We start from the raw sequence: 23132 nt of genomic DNA, 5'->3' as shown, positions 1-23132 counted from the left end.
CATTCCAATTCCATATATGACTTTGCTCTATTCCATGATGCTATAAAATGAACTTGGGTATTCCCGTCCTACAAATACAGAAGCTGACGAACAGAGCTACACAGACATGATCAGGCACACAGCAACTGTGGTATAGAGTCCAGATTTAAACTCTGCCCTCCATCTTTGAAGGCTGTGTTGAAAACAGACTTAGAGATAGAAATCTCTCTTACCCCAAAGTTTCCATAAGTGAAATGAGCACCTGGGCCAGGGGGAAGCCTTGTGTTCCCAGAGCCTATGTGTGTTTTCATTCAAGGAGGAAAGCTCTGTTCCGAACATTTAGACACCAAGTAAAGCCCTCTCACCTCTTTCCTCAGGGTATGCAGTTTTGCTTCTATGAATGTACAGAATGAAATAGTTTGAGGCACTTAGGAATACTTTACCAATGCTATTAGACTGAAATCACATGAAGGCAAGGGACATTTATGGCTCATGACTCTCTCTCTCTCTCTCTCTCCCTCCCTCCCTCCCTCCCTTCCTCTCTCTCTCTGTCTCTCTGTCTCTCTCTGTCTCTCTCTGTCTCTCTCTCTCTCTCTCTCTCTCTCTATATATATATATATATATACACACATAGTTAGTTAGTTTAAACAAATTTTAGAAATTCAATAAAGACCATTTGAAGATTGTCAGTACTTGATAATGAGGAAGGGAATGACTTAGATCAAAAAATGTGTTTATTACTGTTAAAAGGAAGCAAACAATATGATTTGCAAATATGACTCCAAAGTTTGATTTCTTTAGAGCTCTGATATCTTGCATTCAGAATTCAAGTCCAATTGATCCCTGCATTCCCTAAAATGCCAGCTCAGGTCTTTCCGCTGAGAAATATTTTCTATGGCTGCTGGCTGAGTGAGAGGCTTCTGCAACTGTGACAGGGAGCCTGCAGGTCTCTAAATCTACTTTTCTTCCACTCTGCATTAAAAGCATATGCATGCTGGCCTTCATTTCCACTAGATTAGAACTTCATGGAGGTCGGGAAAACAATTTATTCACTTTTGGACTTCCATCTTTGACATCTTTATATGCATTTCCTGAGAGCTGTATGGTTGAATTCATAGCCAGGTTACAGTGAAAGTTTTGGGTTCACATTCATGAACCAAAAGGGAATCACAACAAGAACAGATGAGAGGATGCACAGAGAGGGCAGTGCTCTGATGAGGAATACACAGCCCAGTCATGGTTCAGCTCATCTGTTAATGGTACAAACCAATTGATGACCTTCTTGGCAGTATTTTGTGTGTGTGTGTGTGTGTGTGTGTGTGTGTGTGTGTGTGTGTGTGTGTATACATAAGATTTACTACCACAATTATCAACAGTAGAATATGGAGGGAAGAGGGGGACAAATAGTAACAAAACACAATGATATATGTGTCTGAAATTACAACAAGTAAGACTATTTCTTTGCATAATTAACCAAAACTAACTAAATGTTAAATAAAGTGTCTTAGTTTTCTACTAAGTTTTATACTTACCTTGATCAAAATCTCAAGCTCATATTTATAATTATTTCATAGCTCAGAGGAGTTGGGATGTTTCTCTCTGTTATTTGTAAGGCAGGATGCACAGACCTAGTGCAGACAATTACTCTGAAAATGAAGACACTCTCAAGTTAGGCCATAAAAGCAAATTCTCATTCTCCTTCATTTTCCCAGCACATCTACGTGCTGCCTACAACTTATGCTTGCTTTCTGGTTCTAAAAGAGATGTCATGTCTCTCTACAATCTATTCTCCAGTACACTTTGCTCAAAGGCATTAGCTATTTCCAGGTAAACTTGATACATCTTTTCAGGCTGTGGAAGACTCTAGACTAAAGGACACAGATCTCTTCTCAGTGATGGTAAAGAGCATGCTCATTTTAAGCGTGGAAAACATCCAAAAATATATTTTTCTTGACTTTCAAAAAAATTGTATTTGCGATTTTACAGTAGAGAAATGTTAAATTTAATTTGATACTTTAGCACCTAACGTGTTATTTCTAAATCATGGGAATGTTTCTATATCTCAAAATATCTGTCTGAGGCCCTGAAGTGATTTTAGATTATTTTAATTATGAGAAAGCTTACTGGCAAAACCTGACTTTTATCTTACATTTAGTTAGCAGGCATTAGCATAAAATATTTTCTCTGAGCAATCTTCTGATTCTTAAAAGTATCCCAAGATTGGTGCTGGAGATAGGGTTCAACAGTGAAGAGCAACGGCTACAGTTTCAGAAGACCTGTGTTCGATTTCCAGCACCCATCTGGCAGCTGGCTACTGCTTGTAACCCTGGTTCCAGGAGATTTGGTATCCTGCTTTGGTCTCATGGGCACGAGGTGTGAATGTGATGCACACAATGACATGCAGGCCAAACACCCGTATAATCAAATAAATGTTTTAAAAAGTCTCCCATTCTTAGCAAATTGTTCAGTTCAGTTTATATTAGAGATGCAAAAATCCAATGTGTGTCTTGCTTAATCTCATTCTATTCAGATTGTTTTCCAAAACTATGCAATAAATTATTACTGTATTAGTCACAGTTCTCTAGAGGAACAGAACTTATAGAATGAGTGTGTGTGTGTGTGTTTGTGTATGTGTGTGTTGATTTCTTAAAATGAGGTACTGTGGTCCAGCTATTTCAACAATTGCTATCTATCAATAGAAGGTCCAAAATTATACTAGTTGTTCATTTCATGAGACTGGTTGCCTCAGCTGGCTTTTGTACACACCAGAAAAACAAAGAAGAATATTCTAGTGCCAATAAAGAATGGACTTGACAGTGAAAGCAAGCAAGCAAAGAGAGCAAGCTTTCTTCTTCCATACACTTTATATAAGCTGCCACCAGAAGGTGTGGGCCAGATTAAAGGTGGAGCTTCCTACCTCAAAAGTAAATCTATTATCATTATGGTCATGAGCATGTGGTGGCAGGCAAGAGGGAAGCATGGTACTGTAGAAATAGCTGAGAGCTACATCCTGATCCTGAGTCAGGAGAGGGCAGAAAGAGAGAGAGAGAGAGAGAGAGAGAGAGAGAGAGAGAGAGAGAGAGAGAGAATGGGCCTATCATGGCCCTTTAAAATGTCAAACCTCAACCCTAGTGAAACCTTTTCTCCAACAAGGCCACACCTACTAATCCTTGTAATCATTTCAAACAGTTCTACTCCTTGTGGCCAAGTATTCAAGCAGAACCCTATGGGGACCACTCGCATTCAAACTACCACATTATTTTCTGAGCACATAATAGTTCAATATTTTTCAGATGTTATGTACACTTTTTTCTTTTCTTAATGTAGCACAATTTAGGAAATTAAATAGAATGAAAATAAAATATTTCTTAATAATGAACAAAAATGGAAGTTTCATAATATCATTTCTTCTATTTAATATTAACTTATAGAAATTATAAAACATGACAAATTCCATAGAGATTCTTTCACCTATAGTAGTTAATTGAGGACGTCTGGGGGAACCTAAGGCATAAATTTTAGTGTAAAGAAGATGAGTGCCACAGTAGAAACCGCTGTGGCACTCATTTAATCCATTCCCTACATGGAATGGATTAAAACAAGCTCTAAGTATATTCAAATACTTGTGCAAAGAGGCTGCATCTTTAAACATTTTCTCTACCCCTTCCTCTTTCTCTCTCATTCCCTCCCTCCCTTATTCCCACCATCCTTTCTTCCTACTCCCCCCATTTTCTATCTCCCTTTGCTTTTTTTGCTCTATTTCTACTTCATTTATTTTTTTTTCATTCTTAATCAAGGAACATATTACAGCAATTAAGGTTTCACAAAATATTCCCAAACCTAGCTGTTAGTCTCTAATGCTTTTTTCCCCCCACTTTTAATTCTAGTTTGAATTAATTTGTAGCAGATTTCCAATAATATATCCACACACACACTAAGGTCAATTGCGGCTCTTGGGATTGATTTCGTGTTGCTCCTTCCTTTTTGCAGAGAACTCTGAAGCAATCTCCGGTGTTCCCACTTCCTATGCTGCATTGCCGAGAATTAAGAAGAGTTCAGCCTCATCTGCCTTTGGTTCCAAGGTCAGGCCGCGGTACAGCAGCCCTTCATTAGGTACCCTGAGTGTTTCTCCCCCGAGCTGGCGAGGGGCAGCTCAACAGTACCACCCTCCAGTCAACCTTTATCACTCATCGGATGCCTTCAGACAAGATGGTAAGTGCAGAAAAAGATGAAAATAGCATGAGTTAGGCAAGGAACACATCATACAATACTAGGCTTCTTGAGCCTCCGTATTTCCCAAGAAAAGGTGAGTGCACTATCCGTCCATTCCTGCAGCCACCACTATGCGGGACAAGCAGATGCAATTGGAAGTCGACTCAAAGCAGGAACTCATTTAATGGTATCAGGCAGGAGCTTGTGATGGGGCTTGTGGAGAAGATTGGGGTGGGTTGAGGCGGAATACGGAACGAGGGCCAATAACATTCTGCCACTCTAGCAGTGACTGGGCAAGGGCGGGTCTAGGTTGTGCTGAGTCACTCACATGAGGAAGTCCTGGCCAAAGACAGGTCTCCAAACTCTCAGGAAGTTACACTAGGCCTCAGGCCAAGGCCTGACGAAGTCCAACAATACAAGACTGCTATGACAGGCCTTAAGGTTGCTGTGTTGTAGGGAGAGAATCAGCTTTGGGAAAGCAGGTGGGGTTTAGAGGCATTTGGGCTCAGTGTGTCTAGGCCGGCTGGGAATGCTGGAAGTGTATTTAGGAGAGTTGAAGAGACAAGCTTCTTCTTCCCTGATGGTCTGCATTTCAATCAGGTAGCTCTGAGTCCTCTACAGATCACTGTTTGTAACAGTGGGGGAGGGTGCTGGGGACAAGATGATCTACATCTAATAGGAGCAGGCTCTGAACTTACAAATGCAGCTTCCTAAACTGCCTTGCTGGAAGACAAAAGAAAGTCTGCAGGCTGTGGGACAGAAGAAAAGGCCACTGGGTAGAGAAACCTGTTAAAGCTTTTGGTTTCTATTCTAAACATTTCTCAAGATTCTTAACAAAATTGTTAATTATTCTTACTACCAGTAGTTTTTTCATACTAAATTTCACGAGGCAATGGTGGCGCTCGCCTTTAATCCCAGCATTCCGAAGGCAAAGGCAGGCAGATCTCATGGAGGTCAACACCAGTCTTGTCTACTAAGTTCCAGGACTAGCTCCACAGATACTGGCAAACCTTCTTTGGAAAAACAAAATAAACAAAAAAAGAAAGAAAAGAAAGAAAGAAAGAAAGAAGAAAGAAAAGAGAGAAAAAACTAAATTTCAGCATTAATGTCTGAAAGTAAAAGCATTTTTTTTTTTTTTGAATGGCCGTTTGACAAAGAGTATCAGTAGCCTTAAAACGGACATACTGGGGATTGGAGAGGTGACTCAGTGATTAAAAATGTGTAGTGCTCTTACAGAGGATCTTAGTTCTGTTCCCAGAACCCACGTAAAGCTGCTCACAATTGCTTATAACTCCAGTTCCAGGGGAATGCAATCCAGGGAGTGCCTCTGGGCATTCACACATATGTGCACAGACCCCCCTCCCCAGATATATACACATATCCATAATTTAAAATAATGCAGGATCTCTGTGAGTTCGAGACCAGCCTGGTCTACAAGAGCTAGTTCCAGGACAGGCTCCAAAACCACAGAGAAACCCTGTCTCGAAAAACAAAAAACAAACAAACAAAAAAAATAAAATAATGCAAATCTTTAAATAAATGAAATAAACGTGTTAAGTATAGTTTTATTTCTAGATTTTTTTTTAGTAAAACAGTGTTAAGTATAATATACCGCATATCCTAAGATTGTGTGCTTAAATATAAACTTTATTTTTGAGTGATGAATAAATAACCCAATGTCACACTTAGATACCAGTTAAATTAAAAACCACTCTATAGTTATTAACATTATTTTCTCGCTGTTCCTAAGTCTATCATTGTTAGACATATTACAACATTAGGTTAGCTAGCAAGGAGGGCATGGCTCCTGCCTGTGATTATTAGCAGACACAGTGACATGGTTTAAAACTAGCTTATCTCACTCCACCTCTCCAAAAAAATGTCTGGTATAGATACCGTTGTTGCCTGCTGGAGGAATGAAAACCAGGGGTAATATGTGCCTCTCCCAGAATTCCCTTACTATTAGGCTCCATACACAGCTCTCCTTAACACTTCTACTGATTTTAAGAGCAATACTGAATATCATGATTGACTGAGTACAGATAAGATATTTGAAGAAACATTTTTCTAGAACTTTATGTCAAAGATTAAAGTATCAACTTATGCTGTGTTACCATATATAAGCAAGCTCATTATTCTTGATTATAAAAAATCATTCCCTTACAAGGCATTCATCCCATGATGCTGGCCTTTACAGCTTATTCACACAGGATAATTTGACCATAAACATAATGCTAATGTTAAAAAACTTGACATGGGTTTTAAAAGTCCCATTGCATTATGTTTAATTTCCTTTGTAACTGTTATTAAATTTGTGCTTTGGAAATTTCATGCATGTATATAGTACATTGTGAATGCTATCTACCCCAGCACCTCCAAACCACTCCCAGCACCTCAGCCCATTTGCTTTATCACATCCGTGAAATTTTGTTTTTTAATTGCTGAGTTTAGCCAGTCACTTGTGTGACTGTGGATTTGGAGATCACCATTAAAGTCTGCTGGGTATGTCGTAATCAGACAGATATACAATCAGGATTAATCATTTTGAGGGCAGTGTTATCTTGTTGGATTAGTTAGAAAGTATTGAGTGTTCAGAAATACAAGCTTTGTACATTTGTCTTAATTTCTTACAAGCTGCTAGACTGATGTTATGTTCTCTTACAGCTAATAGAAATTAAGGTAACTCTCAAATATGACTAAAATATAGACAGAAGATCTGAAATAAAATAAATGCAAATCATAAAATCAGTATGCAAAAGGGCATAAGCTAGAGTCAGGCACTGTCAAAGAGTCTGTTGCAACTAGCTCTCTTCACAGTACAACACCTTTATACATGCTGTGGGCCTGTCCTATTTTGGACTATGTAGTGGCCAAATATATTTATCAGGGCTCTCTAGAAAAACAAGTGACAGAATGAGTGTCTATGTGAGGAAGCAAGCTCTAAGTCCAGTGAAGGGACAGACTTGCCATGGATCCTGGGGACTATCCAATGAAGAGCAAGCATTTCCTTCCTCTGTGTCCTTTTCATAGGCTGCCACCAGCACGGATGACACAGTTTTAGGGTGGGTCTTTCCACATCAAGTGACACATTTACGAAAAGTCCTTACAAGTGTACTCAGCAGCTTGGGTTACAGTTAATCTAAGATGTAGCCAAGTGACCAACAAATTCAATGAAATAGTTTTATTCTTTCTGGCAAAAGACACACTTTTCTGCATTGATCTCATTATGAGTTTATTACTTTGTATGGTGACTTGCAGCTCAAACATTACTACAAAAACATTAATGGTTTTCATTCTGTTCAACACTGGCTGATGAGACCCAAGTAATGACAAAGTGATTTTTTATATATGCTCTCCTTAGTGTCTTTTTTTTTTTTTTTTTTTTTGGATTTTTGAGACAGGGTTTCTCCTTAGTGTCTTTTAATCACATACACACACCAACTGGAAATCTTGACGAAGTCCAGACTCACGTACAGAAATCAAGGGAAGGTACAGCCCTTCATTTACAAGAAATTTCTGTATTTCTATCTCATATCCATGACTGTGTCCCATAGATTATGCTTTGAGTGAAAAACAAGTCTCTAGTCCCAGGGATCCAGTTTAGCCTAATTTAAAATTTCTTTCAATGTAGTTTAATTCACATTTTAGAATGTTCAAGATAATATATAAGAACATTCCCTGACTCTTGCTTTCTCATCTGAGTATCTGATACATCTTGGCTGGATGTGATTGAATTCTTTTTCCGGGACAAGAGTCTGACATATGGCTTTTGGAAGGTAATTCCCTTTAGCTTTGATTGAGAGTAAACCTGAGGTTGGCAAGCTCTTGTGAAAAATGAGAAAAATAGCAGAGCCTGAAGAGGAAGCCATCCTGACCCTGCCAAGAGTCAAGCCAGAAGGATGTGCCACAGTTTTCCTGATAAATCTAAAATCCTAGTTTGCTGGGGAGAAAAAGGAGAAACAGTTTAACTCTGCAGTAAGCATCCAGCAGAAACTCACACACAAACACCAGCAAACTTAGAGAATGTTTGTTGTAATACATGTCTCAGCAGACACTGGAAATCTTGCATATCTTTTTTCATCCATGACAAACTAAGACTATTAAAATGAATAATTTATTTTCATGTGATAGAATGGCTATATCCCCAAATATGATGGTGGTTATAAAGGTAATGTGATGTCATTTCCTTAAAGTCAGTAAAATGTGATGTGAGGGGCTGGACCGATGGCGCAGCCATGAAGAGTGTTGGCTGCTCTTCCAGAGGACCGGTGTTCCAGAACCATATCTAGTATCTCACAACCATCTGTAACTCCAGCTCTAGGGGATCCAATGCCCCCTTCTGGACTCTGTGGGTACTTGCACACATATGCTTTACATTCACACGGACACATTTACATAAATGAAAAACTTAAATATATGTGTGTACACATAAGACATTATGTCCTGTATGGTTCAATTTTAAAACATGGCAGAAAAGGTAGACTAAAGTACTTTCCTCTCAGGATAAAGGGGGAACAGGGAAGTGCTATCAGGAGAGAAATATAGAAGACTTTGACATCATGCTATTGTGTTTCTTAAAAGATTTATGTCTGCTACAGTAGTTCAGTGGGAAACACCTGTCTAGCCTGCACAAGTCCCTGATGTCACCAATCTAGAAACAGCTGGACCTGGATGGAGCCAGTAACTGAGGCAAACGAAAGTCCCATGTACTAGCCAAACTTATTCACAGTCTCTGACAAATTATACCCTGAGGGTAAATAGGAACCCCATGAGTTAGAATCACAAGGGTAAGCCACGTGTGGCAGACAAGTCACACTTAGAAAATCTGTTTTCAATAGAGGTTAATAAAGAAGTCACAATAGTCAGTTTTAGTGAATAATCTGAAGTAAACTCACTCTTACCTACTACCCCAGAAGTCCCTAAACGCGTTCCAAGAACAACTCCATGCTTTGAAGATATTGAGGTCACGAGACTATGGTCTTGCTCTCTTGGAGTTTTCTCACAGGCACTGAAGCGACTTCATTCTTTAACAGAGTTCTGACACCTGAGTTCAATCCTTAGGGGCACAGAAGAATATAAACTAAATACGTAGATACCAATAGGCATCTAAAGTGCCTCACAGTGACTCCTCAGACTCTCATGTGTATCCTGTCCCTTGCTCTTATGGTCATAGCTGTGAACTGGCTTCCACCAAACTGACTGTGACAAAGACATGGAAGCTAACTCTGAACCTCACATTACCAAAGACCCCAACTCCCTCTTTCTTGTCTTTTCTGTTGCATTGCTCCTTAAGCAGAACAATGTCAGTTCATACTCAGCGCTCCCCATCGGTTAAGACAATTAACCATAAATGAGATACAGCATCCCAAAAATCCCTCAGGAACTCAATCTTGGGGAACGATCATTTGAGAGAATTCACAGGTAGACCTACCCACTAGAGCATCAAGATTGGTCTCCTGTCTATACTGTGAAAAACAGAGTCTTAAGAGAATCAGATTAAACCTCTCCTTATTTCCAATGCCGTAGAGACAGTGTGAAAATTAACCTGTCTTTCTTCATCCTGCCGGTGTCGTCCCTTCCTGAGCACACTTCTCTGTTTTCTTCTGAGGATTAGCGTCACACTTGCATACATTTCATCTATTTTAATTTTCTGTGTCATCTTGTGATCATCCTACATCTGCATACATTTTTTAGGCAGCCAGTCTCAGTAGTCAGCCAAGAGTTGTTTATTCGGAACTTAATTATGCATTCTTTGTGTTCTCCTTAATATTCTGTGCAAAACCCACTTTTTAGTTCTATTTGTTACTTTAGCAGATGCTGCAAAAAAGAAAAAAGCAAATGTTGCAAGCTGAGAGATAAAATTATTCTTTCTGCTATTTCACTTAATCCTCTACACTAAATGTCCTAAATGTTATCTGATTAAAATTGTGAAATGTTGAAAACACAAAGTAAATTTTGTGACTACATATTAACTTTATTAAATTTTAATATTTTGCCTACTTTAGTACTATTTTTAAAGATTTACTTATATCATTTTAAGTGTATGAATGTTTTCCCTCCATGTATGTCTGTGTACTGCATGTGTGTTTTGGGCACGCAGAAATCAAAAGAGAGTGTCAGATTCACTGGGACTGCAGGTATAAATGTTTGTGAGCTGCTTTGTTGATGCTGGAAGGTGAACCCAGGTCCTCTACAAGAGCAAGAAGTGATGTTAACTGCCAAATCATCTTCCAAGCTCCCTACCTCAATACTTAAATGATTATTATTTACTTATTTTTATTGGAGTGTGTGCTCTTGTGTGAAGGTCACATAACAACTTTTGGAAAATGATTCTTCCTTTTCACCACATGGGTTCATAGATTCCAACTTAGATTTTCAGGCTTGGAGGGATGCACCTTCACCCACTGAATCCTCAAAGTCATAATTTCTTCTGTCAGATTCCTCCCCTTGTATTTTCAATTTTCTTAGTGAAGCATATCCTAAAATAATGAATACATGACTGTGTAAAGAATCTTAATGTTCTTTTATTTGAAATATCTTTATTCTGCTTTAGTCTGAAGTTGATAGTAATTTTTTCTTAATACTTAAGTTATTTTCTGGTTTTTCTTTTGACAGGTAAGAAGTTTATAATTAAGTTACCCACTTAATTATCTATTCTTTATAAATGAACTGTCCACAGCAAATCTTTCTTTTCTAAATCTTGATATTTTATACATTTTCCACATAGCTTTCAAAATTTTACTTTTTAAAAATCTGTCAAATATTTACAAAATAATTTCAAGATGAGAAAGAATCTTTTCCAAATGTGCAGTATTCTACTCTTGCCTTCATAACCTACTTCTCTTTTACTCATTTTTTGTGGTATCTCTAACCTTTTTCTAGGATATTGATATATGTTTCATCTAGAATGAATTACTGTTTTTATCACTGACTTTAATCATTTTGTGCCATTCTTTTTCTATACTTGGATTTGGTATTTCTTCCTTCAGGTACCTGTGCTATAAATGACATTTAACTCATTTAACTCCTTCTGTTCTGCTGTTTGTCTATTCTGGTAAACGGCCCAGTCACTAGACTAAACTGCTCTTACCTCTAGATAAGAGAAAACTTCATGGTGTTTCTAGGCAGCTATGCTAGGATAATTGAGATCGAGCCATTATGACAAGAAACAAGAACACATGATTAAGGTCAGAGTCAAGGAGCTCCTCCTACTTTCGCAATCCAGTGTTTTGTAATCTCATGTGTTTGGCTTTCCAATCAGACACATCTACCCACAGAAAGCACAGGCTTTTATGTTGTAATAATCCTGAAAGCAGAATGTACTGAGTCTTGTGTGAGCACAGGGGCCAGCACACCTCACATGGCACATGCTCAGCAGTAACTACGGTGGGAAAACAGTATTCAATCAAAATAGACTAGACATGGGGGGCAGTCCAGCCTCAGCTGTAAATTCAAGGACAGAGTGGAAAGAGGAAATTGCCTTGTTTTTAAGAACTGTGCACATAGACAATGCTTATAGCAATGTCTGGGTGACTAAGGAATTTATTACAAAATATACTTATTAAGGAATGTGAACTTTTTATCTAAGTTAGCAGAAATCCCCCAATAAGGCAGTGAAGTACATTTTTAGCAGCAGTTGCCTGAGAGACCTCTGAGCATCTAGACTGTAAACAATAATAAAATATCACTTATGGTAGGAGTGAAGTAAAAAGTGTTAGTAGCCTGTTATCACACTTACAAATGGAAAAATAAAAGTGTCTAAAGGAAAACAACAACAGCAGGGGTAATGTGAGGGAGTCTCTTGTACTCCTTCACAGGCTTGCTCAGTCAAAGCCTAGCCATAGCATTTCCCCCTGGATTCTCATCGCTGTATTGACAGGAGATCATGATACACCTTCAGATTACACTGCTGGTGTGCTGGTGTCAGCCATAAGTTAGAGGTAACCAGCAGGCAAAGGCTTGGCATCAGATGTAACTGTCTGAGAAATGATAGGAAAAGCAGTTACTAGAAGGAATGCCCTAGTTTGGAAGGCAGTTTAGAATGCAGGGAGACACACTAGTAGCTTGTCATCATCCTGATAAACACCCATGCAGGAAACAGGAAGGAAACCTTCCCCATGAATTTGAGTTTGGGGCCTCATAGAGTGCTGATTTCTTAGCTCGTCTTGGCAGTGATGATATTGGCATCTGGGAAGTTTGGGAGGAAAAGGCTTTGTTTCAAGAGTTAGGACAGAAGACTGGATTGAGTGTGATCTAACGTAATATTCTAGAAGGCAGCATGTGGCTTCTGTGACAAAACAGAATCATTGTAGTTCTCCAGAAAGTTTCTCCAGCAAAACAAGTGTGTCCCTCAAGTCCTAGCTGGCTGAACGCCAAGAAAACATGTTTCCCCTCAAGTCAACTGTCTGAGAATTCCTGAGGAAGAGCTCCAGCCCAAGGTCACAATTGGTAGCAGGTACTGTTATGCTCCATTAATGTATGGGTGTGGAACCTCCCAGCAGGACTTGTGGAAGAAGCCTGGACTGTCTCTAGACCAAGGTGATAAGAGAACAGTGCTTTAATGTACACAGTGGTCCTGAGAATGCTAAAGACCCAATCACTGGAATCCATAGGGCAGTTGAATGCCATAGTAGACTTTGAGTAAGCAGGAATTCTGTTTATAATTATTAGAAAAAGATCTCCCTTATATTTTCACATGTAAGATATTTTTAAGTGCAGTGACTATATCATTGTAAAACTGTACAAACTATACAGAACTTACTAACTTTTGTGAGTACTTTTGAAAAAGTTAGTTCTTTAAAATTATATCATCCAACAATTTGATGTTTGGTTTACCAATATCACACACGCAGATCAAATTATATTTTAAGTGACTTTATTCATGGGAATTTTATGAAAAATTAAAACAAAACTTTTGGTTATCTCTTTTTATAATCTGTTATAGTTTCTCCTTGGACGTTTCATACTTAATTAAATAATATTTTGGATATATCATTTCAATTTTGTCTTTTTATTAAATTTTGAACATTGCATGTATATTTATATTGCAATGATCATGAATTTCAATTAAGAATACTGAAAGGAGTTCACAAAGCATGTGCTCCCAGGATAGCTGGGAAAGAGCTGGGTAGATGTGTAGCCAATTGCTCTCAACACAGCCTCATCTCCTACGTTTGCTGAGCCTACAGTGGCCGAGGTTCCTTACAAATATCTGAGGGAAAAGGACATATTTTATGTAGCATGGCTCTGTGATTCACATACACATTTTAAACATATCCACTTCATGCTACTCTGATCTGCCCACCTGGATCCTGCTTACCTGCATAGACACCAACTCTTGCTGTGACTGGAGCTATCAGAAAAAAAGCCAGAGTTGCCCTTCTTGAGTCTCTACGTCTACATTTCAGCTCCAACAGTATGAGCCTTAACTTGATGTACACTTTTTCTGTAAGGCACAAAACCATTGCAAGTAAATCCCCAAAGTAGTAAGGATGTATGTGGCAAGGAATGAGAGTCATTGAGGTTGTGTTATGGAAATTTCTGAGGAGAGCAGGGTTCTTGCTGCTTAAAAGAAGGGAGTAATGGGTGGCTTTGTTTTGTCTTAAGGTCGGTAAGCACGACTGGGATGTGAGTATCTTTGCAGACTAAAGATGATGGTGTATGAAGCAATGCCATGAAAGAGGACCCGGAACTGAGGCAAATCTTGAATGACTTTAAAGTGGTCAGATGTCAAAGATAAAACAGATTCTTGGATTCCAGAGTCTTTTTTGTTTTAGATAAGCTCTCTGCTTCTGAGCTGTATTCAAGCACTGGAGTGAAAAATTAGGATGATTTGTGAAAATCAGTCTTAGGAAAATACAAAGCAATCATTAACACCTGTGAATCAATAAATTGTATGTGTCAATGTGTGCTTCACACAGGAAAAATAGGGTGTGGGGCTTTACTAATAATATAACCAGAAATATGAGTAAAAACTGTAATCCATACCAAGAATTACAATATTGATAGCTTATTTTTAAATTGGCATAAAAATAATGAGTTTTATTATGACATTCCCGACATGCTTTAGTGTTTTCCTCATCTATTGCTTCCCCCGACATCTCCCTGCTTCCTTCTGTGGCCACTCTTCTCTTCACTCATGTCATATACATTCCCTTTCTGCTTTACCCAAGTACCCCTTCCTCCCACGGTCTCCCTTAGTTACTGATGTGCACCGACACTAGTGACTAGTGTACGTGTGTGTGTGTGTGTGTGTGTGTGTGTGTGTGTGTGTGACAGAGAGAACGGCAGGAGGAGAGAGTAAGAATATCTAAGGCCATACATAAAAGAAGTCCTATTCGTCTGAGCTAGACTCATTTCACTTAACGTAGGATTTTTCTGAAAATGTCATAATTTCACCTTGTGGCTAAATAAAATCTCATTTTTTATTTGAAGCACATTTCAGTTACTAATTGTATATTTATGGCACATTTAAGTACCCATTGTGCATTGTGGTATACTTTAATCAACCATTGTATATCTGTGGCATACTTTACCCATATTTATGGCACACTTTAGTTACTCACTGTGTGTCTGTGACACACTCTGTGTACCCATCATGTATTTGTGACACACTTCAATTACCATCCTTCGGTTGACCGTCACCTAGGCAAATTCTATATACCAGCTATTATAAATAATGCAGTATGAAGTAGATCACATATAATTTGAAGCAACTCTCTCAAGGGAAGTCTGACTCATAGTCTGATATTTCAAAATAATGTGCACTAACATTATAAGGTAGTTATAGAAACTTAGTACTTTATTAATAATGGTTCAAACTTTGCAATAATAATGATTTTTTAATTAAAAAAATGCCACAGTGCCAAAAAAGAAGAAATTAGGCTTAACTCCATAACTTAGCATTCTATGTACTTTGCTCTTCTGGTTTTATTTCCCATTATTGTCTCTGTTGTTTGGGTTGGTTATGGCCTCATGGTGACACATGAAATAGGGGAGAGTTGGAAAAGGGCTCAGATGCTCTGGAAACTGACGGTGATACACAAAAGGCATTCTTCACTTACACAAGGTCATTACAGCATACAGGTGATTTTGCTCATAACAAATAAGCACGTTTTTCTGGTTTGATGGAGCCTGCCAAGCTTTTATTTCTCTTGCTCTATGTTGACAGGTAGCAGAATATAATCTTAAATCTTTAAAACATTAGTAAGAGCCGACTCACTATGTGCCTGGTGTAGTAAAGTCTTCTCTCAGGATTTCAGAGGATTCATTTTTCACTTAGAAGCAAAAGCAATGCTGACATCATTAAACACAAAATACTTTAAATGTTAAGGCTTAAATAGAGGGAAGGAGAGAGGGAGGGAAAGAAGAAGTGGCAGTAAGAGGTTAAGGTCTAGATTATAAAATCCCAGTCCTTGATACCTTTTCTCTTTTGACTGATCGTATGTCCTATGTTTACCTATTCTTAAACATGTAATATACAAATCTTTCAGAATTTAATTTATATATCAATTATATATAATAATTAGCTACTTGTGTACATGTGTATTGATGCTAAAAAAGATGTGTCTACTTGTTTTTTTACACTTGAGCCTATGTTAGCAGCACTTCCTGTGAATGGGGATGTATATACAGGATGAACTGTGCATTTGGCACATACCTGTAATTCCTGTCCTGGGGAGATTAAGTGGGGGAGATGATGGATGAATTCAAGGTTAGCCTTGATTCTTCAGGGATGCAACTACTGGTAGTTTGCCTAGTAACAGGGCCTGGCCCCATACCCTTGCACACACTGGATGAACTACTGGGCCTCAATGCATTAAAAGAACAGAATTTTGCAGAAATATGATGAGGGTATACAGGAGAAGTTGAAAGGGAGGAAGTAGGAGATGTATTTGATCAAAACACATTGCTTAATTGTTTGTTCATTTGTAATAGTAACTAAAACATATATTTTAAAGATAGGAATTTAAATCAAAAGCTTGAAATGGACAATTCCTTGTCTATAGCTCTTATGGCACAATATGAATCTGAACCTTTCCTTCACTTTGTTACTTTTAGCATTCTTGGAATTTTGCCAACTTTAGAGAAGTTTGAAATGCTTTTATATTATTTTATTTGTGTTTCAGAGATTAAAATTATATATATATATATATATATATATATATATATATATATATATATATTTGTGATGTTTGCCTCTTCTGTTTCACACATGAAGACCAATTTAGACGGTAGTGCTCTGCAAGGCATATTGCCTCTGCCTCCCTTCAGAAATGTGACTGCTGAATAGAAAGGGGTCAAGAGACTTAAATGCAGTAGTCAGGGGTGGATTGACCTCGGCACTGAATCACTTTAAAGTGCACATCTTTTGGTCTTTGCAGACAGTGTGGATTATGGGCCAGTGTTTGTGCAAGAACCTGATGACGTCATTTTTCCAACGGATTCTGACGAAAAGAAGGTAGCTCTGAATTGTGAAGTTCGAGGCAACCCTGCTCCTACTTATAGGTAAAAATTAATTATGTGTTGATTTTCTTCAGCTTTAAATAATTCCTCAAGAATGGAAAAGACTGGGAATTTCTGAGTTCAAGTTCAGCCAGGGCTACATAGCAAGACCCCGCCATGTGTGTTTGTGTGTGTTTGTGTGCGTGTGTGTGTGTGCGCGCATATGCGCGCACTTTTAAGAAGTATCATAATGCCTTCCAAAATTTAATGTAGTTGTCTTCTGATATTTTTCTCAGGTGGCTCCGGAATGGAACAGAGATCGATCTGGAAAGTGACTATCGCTACAGTTTGATAGATGGTACCTTTATCATAAGCAATCCAAGTGAAGTAAGGGATTCTGGGCTTTATCAATGTTTAGCCACCAACACTTTTGGCAGTATTCTCAGTCGAGAAGCCACACTTCAGTTTGCCTGTGAGTAAAGTAAGATTATCATCACTATAGTGTATATGCACAAATTTAAACCTCCAGTTATAAAGGTTACAACTGAATTTTAAAATAGTACTATACCATACTCTAGATTAAAACTAGAAAAACAATAAGTTTCTCCTGAGGGTATTGTCAGGGTCCTGAAATACTTACTAGATCCCAAATAAACTCAACGTCCTATCCATGAGCATTAAAATCTCATTCATGAAAGTAGATGCTTTTAGAAATTGTCCTTCACCTGCTTGGCTCCTTCTTTTACACTTTGTAATTGCAATTTCCTACAGGCAGGCTATCAACGTATATATTAGCACATGTCAGAAGTACCATGAAACAGTAATGCCTCAGATGGCGACTATTAACTACCATACTTATGTTTGAGATTTTGATTAAATGAAACTTCTGTCTCTGTTTCTCTCTCTCTCTCTCTCTCTCTCTCTCTCTCTCTCTCTCTCATACACACACACACACACACAAACACACACACCAAGCTCATACAGCTAATATGTCATTGCATTTTGGTCATTAGTATTATATACATGACTGGTCTTCTGTAAGGTTATACTGCCAGAAAAAGCTGCAGCTGTCTTGATAGGTGCAATTACACCTCATGGTATTTGCACAATAACAAAGTCACCCAGTGCTGCCTTTTACTGATTATAACCTATTAGAAAGTGAGGCATGATCTTATAGACACTCTAATATAAATATACCTAAATTACATCATCGACACGATGAACCAGAGGCAAATTTAAAAATTTGTCAAATTTCTTCATTGATAGAGGAGCTTAAACAAAATTGAGAATAGTCTACCATGTGAAAAAGTTTAATATTATTTGATAGTAAGTAATCCTATTTGAATTTAAATTCTTGAGGATTACAATCAGTGAAAATTGAAAGGGGGGATGAGGAATCCTTGAATTAATACATATAACTATATCCATTATATAAGTTATCAAAATGATTTTTAAGTTAGTTTAAACTCTGAGGAATGAAGTAATTGATTCTTCTTCATAGCATCTTCCTTGTGTCCTTTCTAAAATTAACTTGAGATCCAGACACCTCTTATAAAAGTGAGAAGAGGAAAAAGAATAAAGGGCTGGGAATAGAATCAATTTGAAGAAGTCTGAGCGAGGTCCTAGAAAAAAATCAAAATCCTATTATTTTACATTAATTTGGTCAATTCCAGAAAGATGTATTTAAAATTTAAAAAGAAGAGTAGCCTGAATCTACTATTTTTATTTTATAGAATGATTTGTGGCAAATCATAGAGCCTTAATAAGATTTGTATTCACAATAGCAGACTAGCCCAAGAAATGCAAGGTGTAAGCACTCTTACCACCTTTCTATTGAGTAAAGTGGTCATTTGCACACAGATACAGCTCAACATTTCTTTAATGATATCTCCAGTTTGATCTTTAGTCGTTCTTGGAGACTAAAACTGCATTATAATCTAAATAATCTTTATATTTTGACCTTATCAACTGCTACACTCTTGATTAATTTTCACAACTCTATGAGTTAGCAAAAGTAAACTGTAGTATGAAAATTCAATATAGAAATCACCACATTCAATCGCACTATTCAAAGCGAAGAACTATTTAACTTTCCTCGTGGATGTTTATAAACCATCAGGACTTACTGGCTTGTCCACAGTTAGGATCCAGATTCCAAATGCTTAGATCAGACAAAGGCAGCTCTTTCTACTCTCAATAGCTGACACTACCACAGGTTCTGGTTATTGAAGACAGAAGTTGGTGAGGACATAAATTTTGGTCCTGCTTACCAGCAATGAAAGCAAGAAAGTAGGGAAAAAGAGAGAGGGGGCAGAAAGAAAGAAAAAAAGAAAGGAAGGAAGGAACAAATGAACCGGAAGGAAGGAAAGAAGAGAGAGAGAGAAACAGAGAGAGAGAGAGAGAGAGAGAGAGAGAGGAGGGAAGGAAAGAGGGAGGGAGGGATGGACGGAGGGAAAGAGGAAGGGAGGGAGGAAGGAAGGAAGGAAGGAAGGAAGGAAGGAAGGAAAAGTTATATAGAATGTATTTATAATTAAGCAAGTGTAAAACAAAATTAAACTCTCCAGAAGTTTTCTTTCTATTCACGTGCTAATAACATGCTTATAAAATAATTGTTCCAAAAATTATTTTATTGACATGTTTATCCTGAACATCTTAAAAATATGATTTATTTGACTTGAGATAGATGAGTTCTGATCAACAAGCAAAGGATACACATGCAAATCCTCATGAAACGCATTGCATAGCAATGGAGATTAGCATGTTCCAGGAAGTATCATAATCAGTGTGGGTAAAACAAATACTCACCGGAAATTCCTCGAGACCAAGGCAGAGAAAGAGAGAAATTACAGGCTCTACTTCAAAAGAAACAGTTTTTCCTGACAAATTCTTATAGTATTTCTCCTGTGAAGCTTGTATTGCAAACTCAGCAACATCCCTACATGAATTAGCAGCAAATTTAATTAGCCTGACGTAAAGCCTAATCTATTCTGTAAAGGTAGTCATGAAGTAATCCATCTAATTTACTTGTATCTCTATGTACAAAGATATAATTAGAATGTGTATTGGAATTCTGAAGAGCAGCTAATGGATTTGATGCCTCACTCAAAGAGACACTTCCTCTTCTCCAAAGCTGCCCTGCACATGCGCATAGTAACTGTCTACTCATGAGAATTTCCACACTAAAATCTTCCCAGTAGAATAGCTACAAACATGTTTCAGCCCAGTTGATGTTAATACTTTAGTTTAGCAGTAATAAATATCTCGCTCACAGGGGTATAGTAAAAATTAATGAAGTGAAAAAATTATGTTTGTGATCTTATTTTCAAGTTCAGGGAGGGGGTCATAAATAAACAGAAAGCTGATGTGTTCTTGCTGGTAGTGAATGTTAGTGGTTATCTAGATTATTCTTGACAAAAATATACTTTCTTCCTGGAATTTATGTTCATCATGAGCGTAATTTCTTTACATAGTGAGGTGATCTCTCTTCAGTGACAAGTGAGAAAATACCATATCAAACATTGTCAGTCTGTTAGCTTATTGCCACCCTGATGAGAATTTGAAATGGATAAGTTGACACGGAACACTTTTCAATATCCTTAACCCAAAGCTCACTGCAATCTCTCCAATGTTGGTAATTTTTTTCTTCTTAGAAATAATTCATGCTAGTAAGTCAAACTGAAAATGAATCAAGAATAAAATCTCCTCATGCTGTCTCTTGCTTCAGAATATATCTTTATACGCAATCCTCAGTAAATTGATAGTTCATATCTAAATTTGAACATATTGCTTTTCAGGGCATTTAGATGATTTAGATCCAGAATATTCCATTAGTTTTCCTTGAAGCCGTTGATTAAAATAACTTCCTTAACTTTTGAGAGATTTTATGACTTGTAGACTTTATATCTAAGCCCTTTAATTTAACCTTTCATTTTCATTTAAAATTCAAAAATTACTTCTCTGCCTTTTTCATAACTTCTTCCTCCAAAATAAAATTGACCTTAGACTTCAAAACCACATTTTACTAGTTTTAAACATCTAATGAAATTATTTGAATAATCATTTACTCCACAGTGTAGCCCAAGCTTATGGCATTGGTCTATGAGGCTTTGCCCATAATAACTTTATTACTTTATTTTAATATTAATCTGAATGAAGGAATTAAATTAGCCTGAAAGAGTTCTATAAATGTTAGATTTTGTTATAAAGTAAATTAAGGTATTTTTATTGGATCTACCGTGTATAAAACAACTGTATTTTTTTAAATTTTGTTTTGTTCTGTGATTCAGTGGCACGTAGCTTAGATCAGCCTGCAATGACCTTGACTTTCAGTCTTGCTGCCTCCACCAGCTTAGTGCTGGAGCTACAGCCTGTTCCACCATTCCTCACCACATAACTCCTTCTCAAAGAGTAAAATATAATCATAATGATAGCTTAACTGTTCTTCTTAAAGACAGTTCTTAAAGACAGTTCTTTTGCTGTGACTGGCAGAGCTCGGTGACTGTGATTTAAAGAAAAGCAGTTAGGTGTGAGTTAAAAAAATCAGTGAGTAAACAGTAAAGAAATCTTAAATTTGGCACGGGAGTTTCACATGCTTAATTCTATTTCTTAAACAAAATCCAAATCTATAATTGTTTTATTTATTAACATAAGACAAATACTTGCTCTCAATATTCATGGCAATTGCGAATATCTATACCCTAGTGTAACAAATGACTGCCATTGACTTGGCTCAGTTGTCTGGCTTGGCACCATTCCAGAGCGCCTGCCCAGAGGCACTGCCTACACAGGGCTGGGCACACCTCTCCCAACCAGAAAATAGGCAGAGACTCTCCTACAAGGAATCTGATGGAGACATTTTCTCAATGGAGGTTCCTCTTCCTGTTTGACTCTAGGTGTGTTGAGATGAGAAAATCAAACCAGAACCGTATAAAGACCAATCCTGCCTTGTTTCCCTTGCGGAATTTCAACAGCTTGCACTACCAGCATGCTCTCTCTTCCTTGCCCTATATCATATTTATTTCTTATTCTGTTGCATGGCATCTATTTTGACAACGCCTCAAGGCATAGAAAGAATTAACTACACTAGGATAAGACACAGAAAATATTAACTATACTAGACTATGAGCGCATTATGGATCTCATGCCTCAACCATTCTTTCAAATTAATTTCTATTTTAATAGTCAACCCCTGTCATGCGGAACAGTCAGTGAGGAAATGCAAAACTTCCAGTGGCGTAGTTACTACCCACCCAAAGCATTTGCTCCGAGTCCTGAAGATGATTGCTTCCTTAGGAGTACATGAGAATCCACCTCCAATAATTACAAGAAAGAAATATAAATAGTGCAATATATTATGAATTTTTAAGTTTCATATAGATGATAGCTAGTGATATTATTTCATTTAAGAGCAGTAGGGAGCAGAGAGAAGGCTCAGTGGGTAAATGCATTTGCTACCAAACCTGAGACCCACCAGGTAGAAGGAGAGAGCTGAGTATAGCAAGTTGTCTTACCATCTATGTACATGCTCTGGCTTGCCTTCGTGCCCCTGTACTCACACAAGTAAATAGTATAAACTACTTTAAAATGTAATAATAGCTATCCTAGTATTAACGAATGTGATTAATGTTATCAATCCAGGTTTTTATCCATTCTGTACATAGTGGTTTATTTTCATGTAATTTTCCATATTACTGGTGATAGCCCCCATATTCTAATAGATTTCTATGTAAAACTCAGTCATCTAAATGGAATATGTCAAAGTCTCCTTTTAAAAACTAATATCAGCTGTGACCATGACTGCCGAACATAGGCTTCTAGCCAGGTTTTTCTATTTATTCTGGTGGCAATATTTTCTGTCTATTTTTTTTTATAATCTGATTTGTTTAGAATCAAGCCATAGTAACAGAATTTACCTCTCAGTGTTATAATTTTATGGCCATTTTCAATAAGAATGTCTGGTAAGTCCTTTCTATCTTTTTTGTCTGTTCCGAGTGTAACTTCTTCCAAAGACCACTTATTCTCTTAATTTTATGTGTATCAAGTGGCTGCCTAACTGTATATGCACTGTGTGCATGCAGGAACCTATGCAGGCCAGATAGGGGCATCAGAACCCTTCAATTGGACTCACAGTTGCCGTGAGCATCCATATGTGTTCTGGGAAATAATTCTGGGTTCTCTGCAAAAGCAATAACTGTTTCTAACCACTGAGCAATTTGGTTAGCCCTTACCAATTTTTAACAAGACATTCAGAAATCATAACCTCCACTTATAATTGCTATTTTAATCTAATTTTAAATGAAATAAAACATTTACCTCTCAACTCATAGGTATATGAACTTAGCAAATTGACTCCTCAAAGCTCATGAAATTAAATGGCTGTTTTGATGAATCCCATCTCTTACAGCAGTGTGTAGAAGCTGTCAGTGATGAAGATCAAATGAGGCCATTAATATTCATCTGTGACATAAACACAGGAAATCCTCTACTTTGGTATCCCA

General features: G+C 37.5%; 1 protein-coding gene across 2 annotated transcripts in view; it reads left to right on the top strand.

Annotated features, from left to right (window-relative positions):
• Cntn5 (contactin 5) overlaps positions 1-23132 on the top strand; it is a 1138775-nt gene that overhangs the window by 684135 nt on the left and 431508 nt on the right. For both annotated transcript variants that reach the window (XM_041657731.1, XM_041657730.1), the window contains 3 exons: positions 3970-4191; positions 16575-16698; positions 16932-17107. In XM_041657731.1, coding sequence (XP_041513665.1) covers positions 3970-4191; positions 16575-16698; positions 16932-17107 — 522 coding nt within the window. The remainder of the gene's footprint in view (positions 1-3969; positions 4192-16574; positions 16699-16931; positions 17108-23132) is intronic.

This window comes from Microtus oregoni, unplaced genomic scaffold (assembly GCF_018167655.1).
Source record: "Microtus oregoni isolate MIOR12 unplaced genomic scaffold, Mior012 000008F_ref0000371, whole genome shotgun sequence".
Classification (NCBI taxonomy): Eukaryota; Metazoa; Chordata; class Mammalia; order Rodentia; family Cricetidae; genus Microtus; species Microtus oregoni.
Note: the sequence above shows the minus strand (reverse complement) of the source record. Positions and strands in the feature narration are given on the sequence as shown.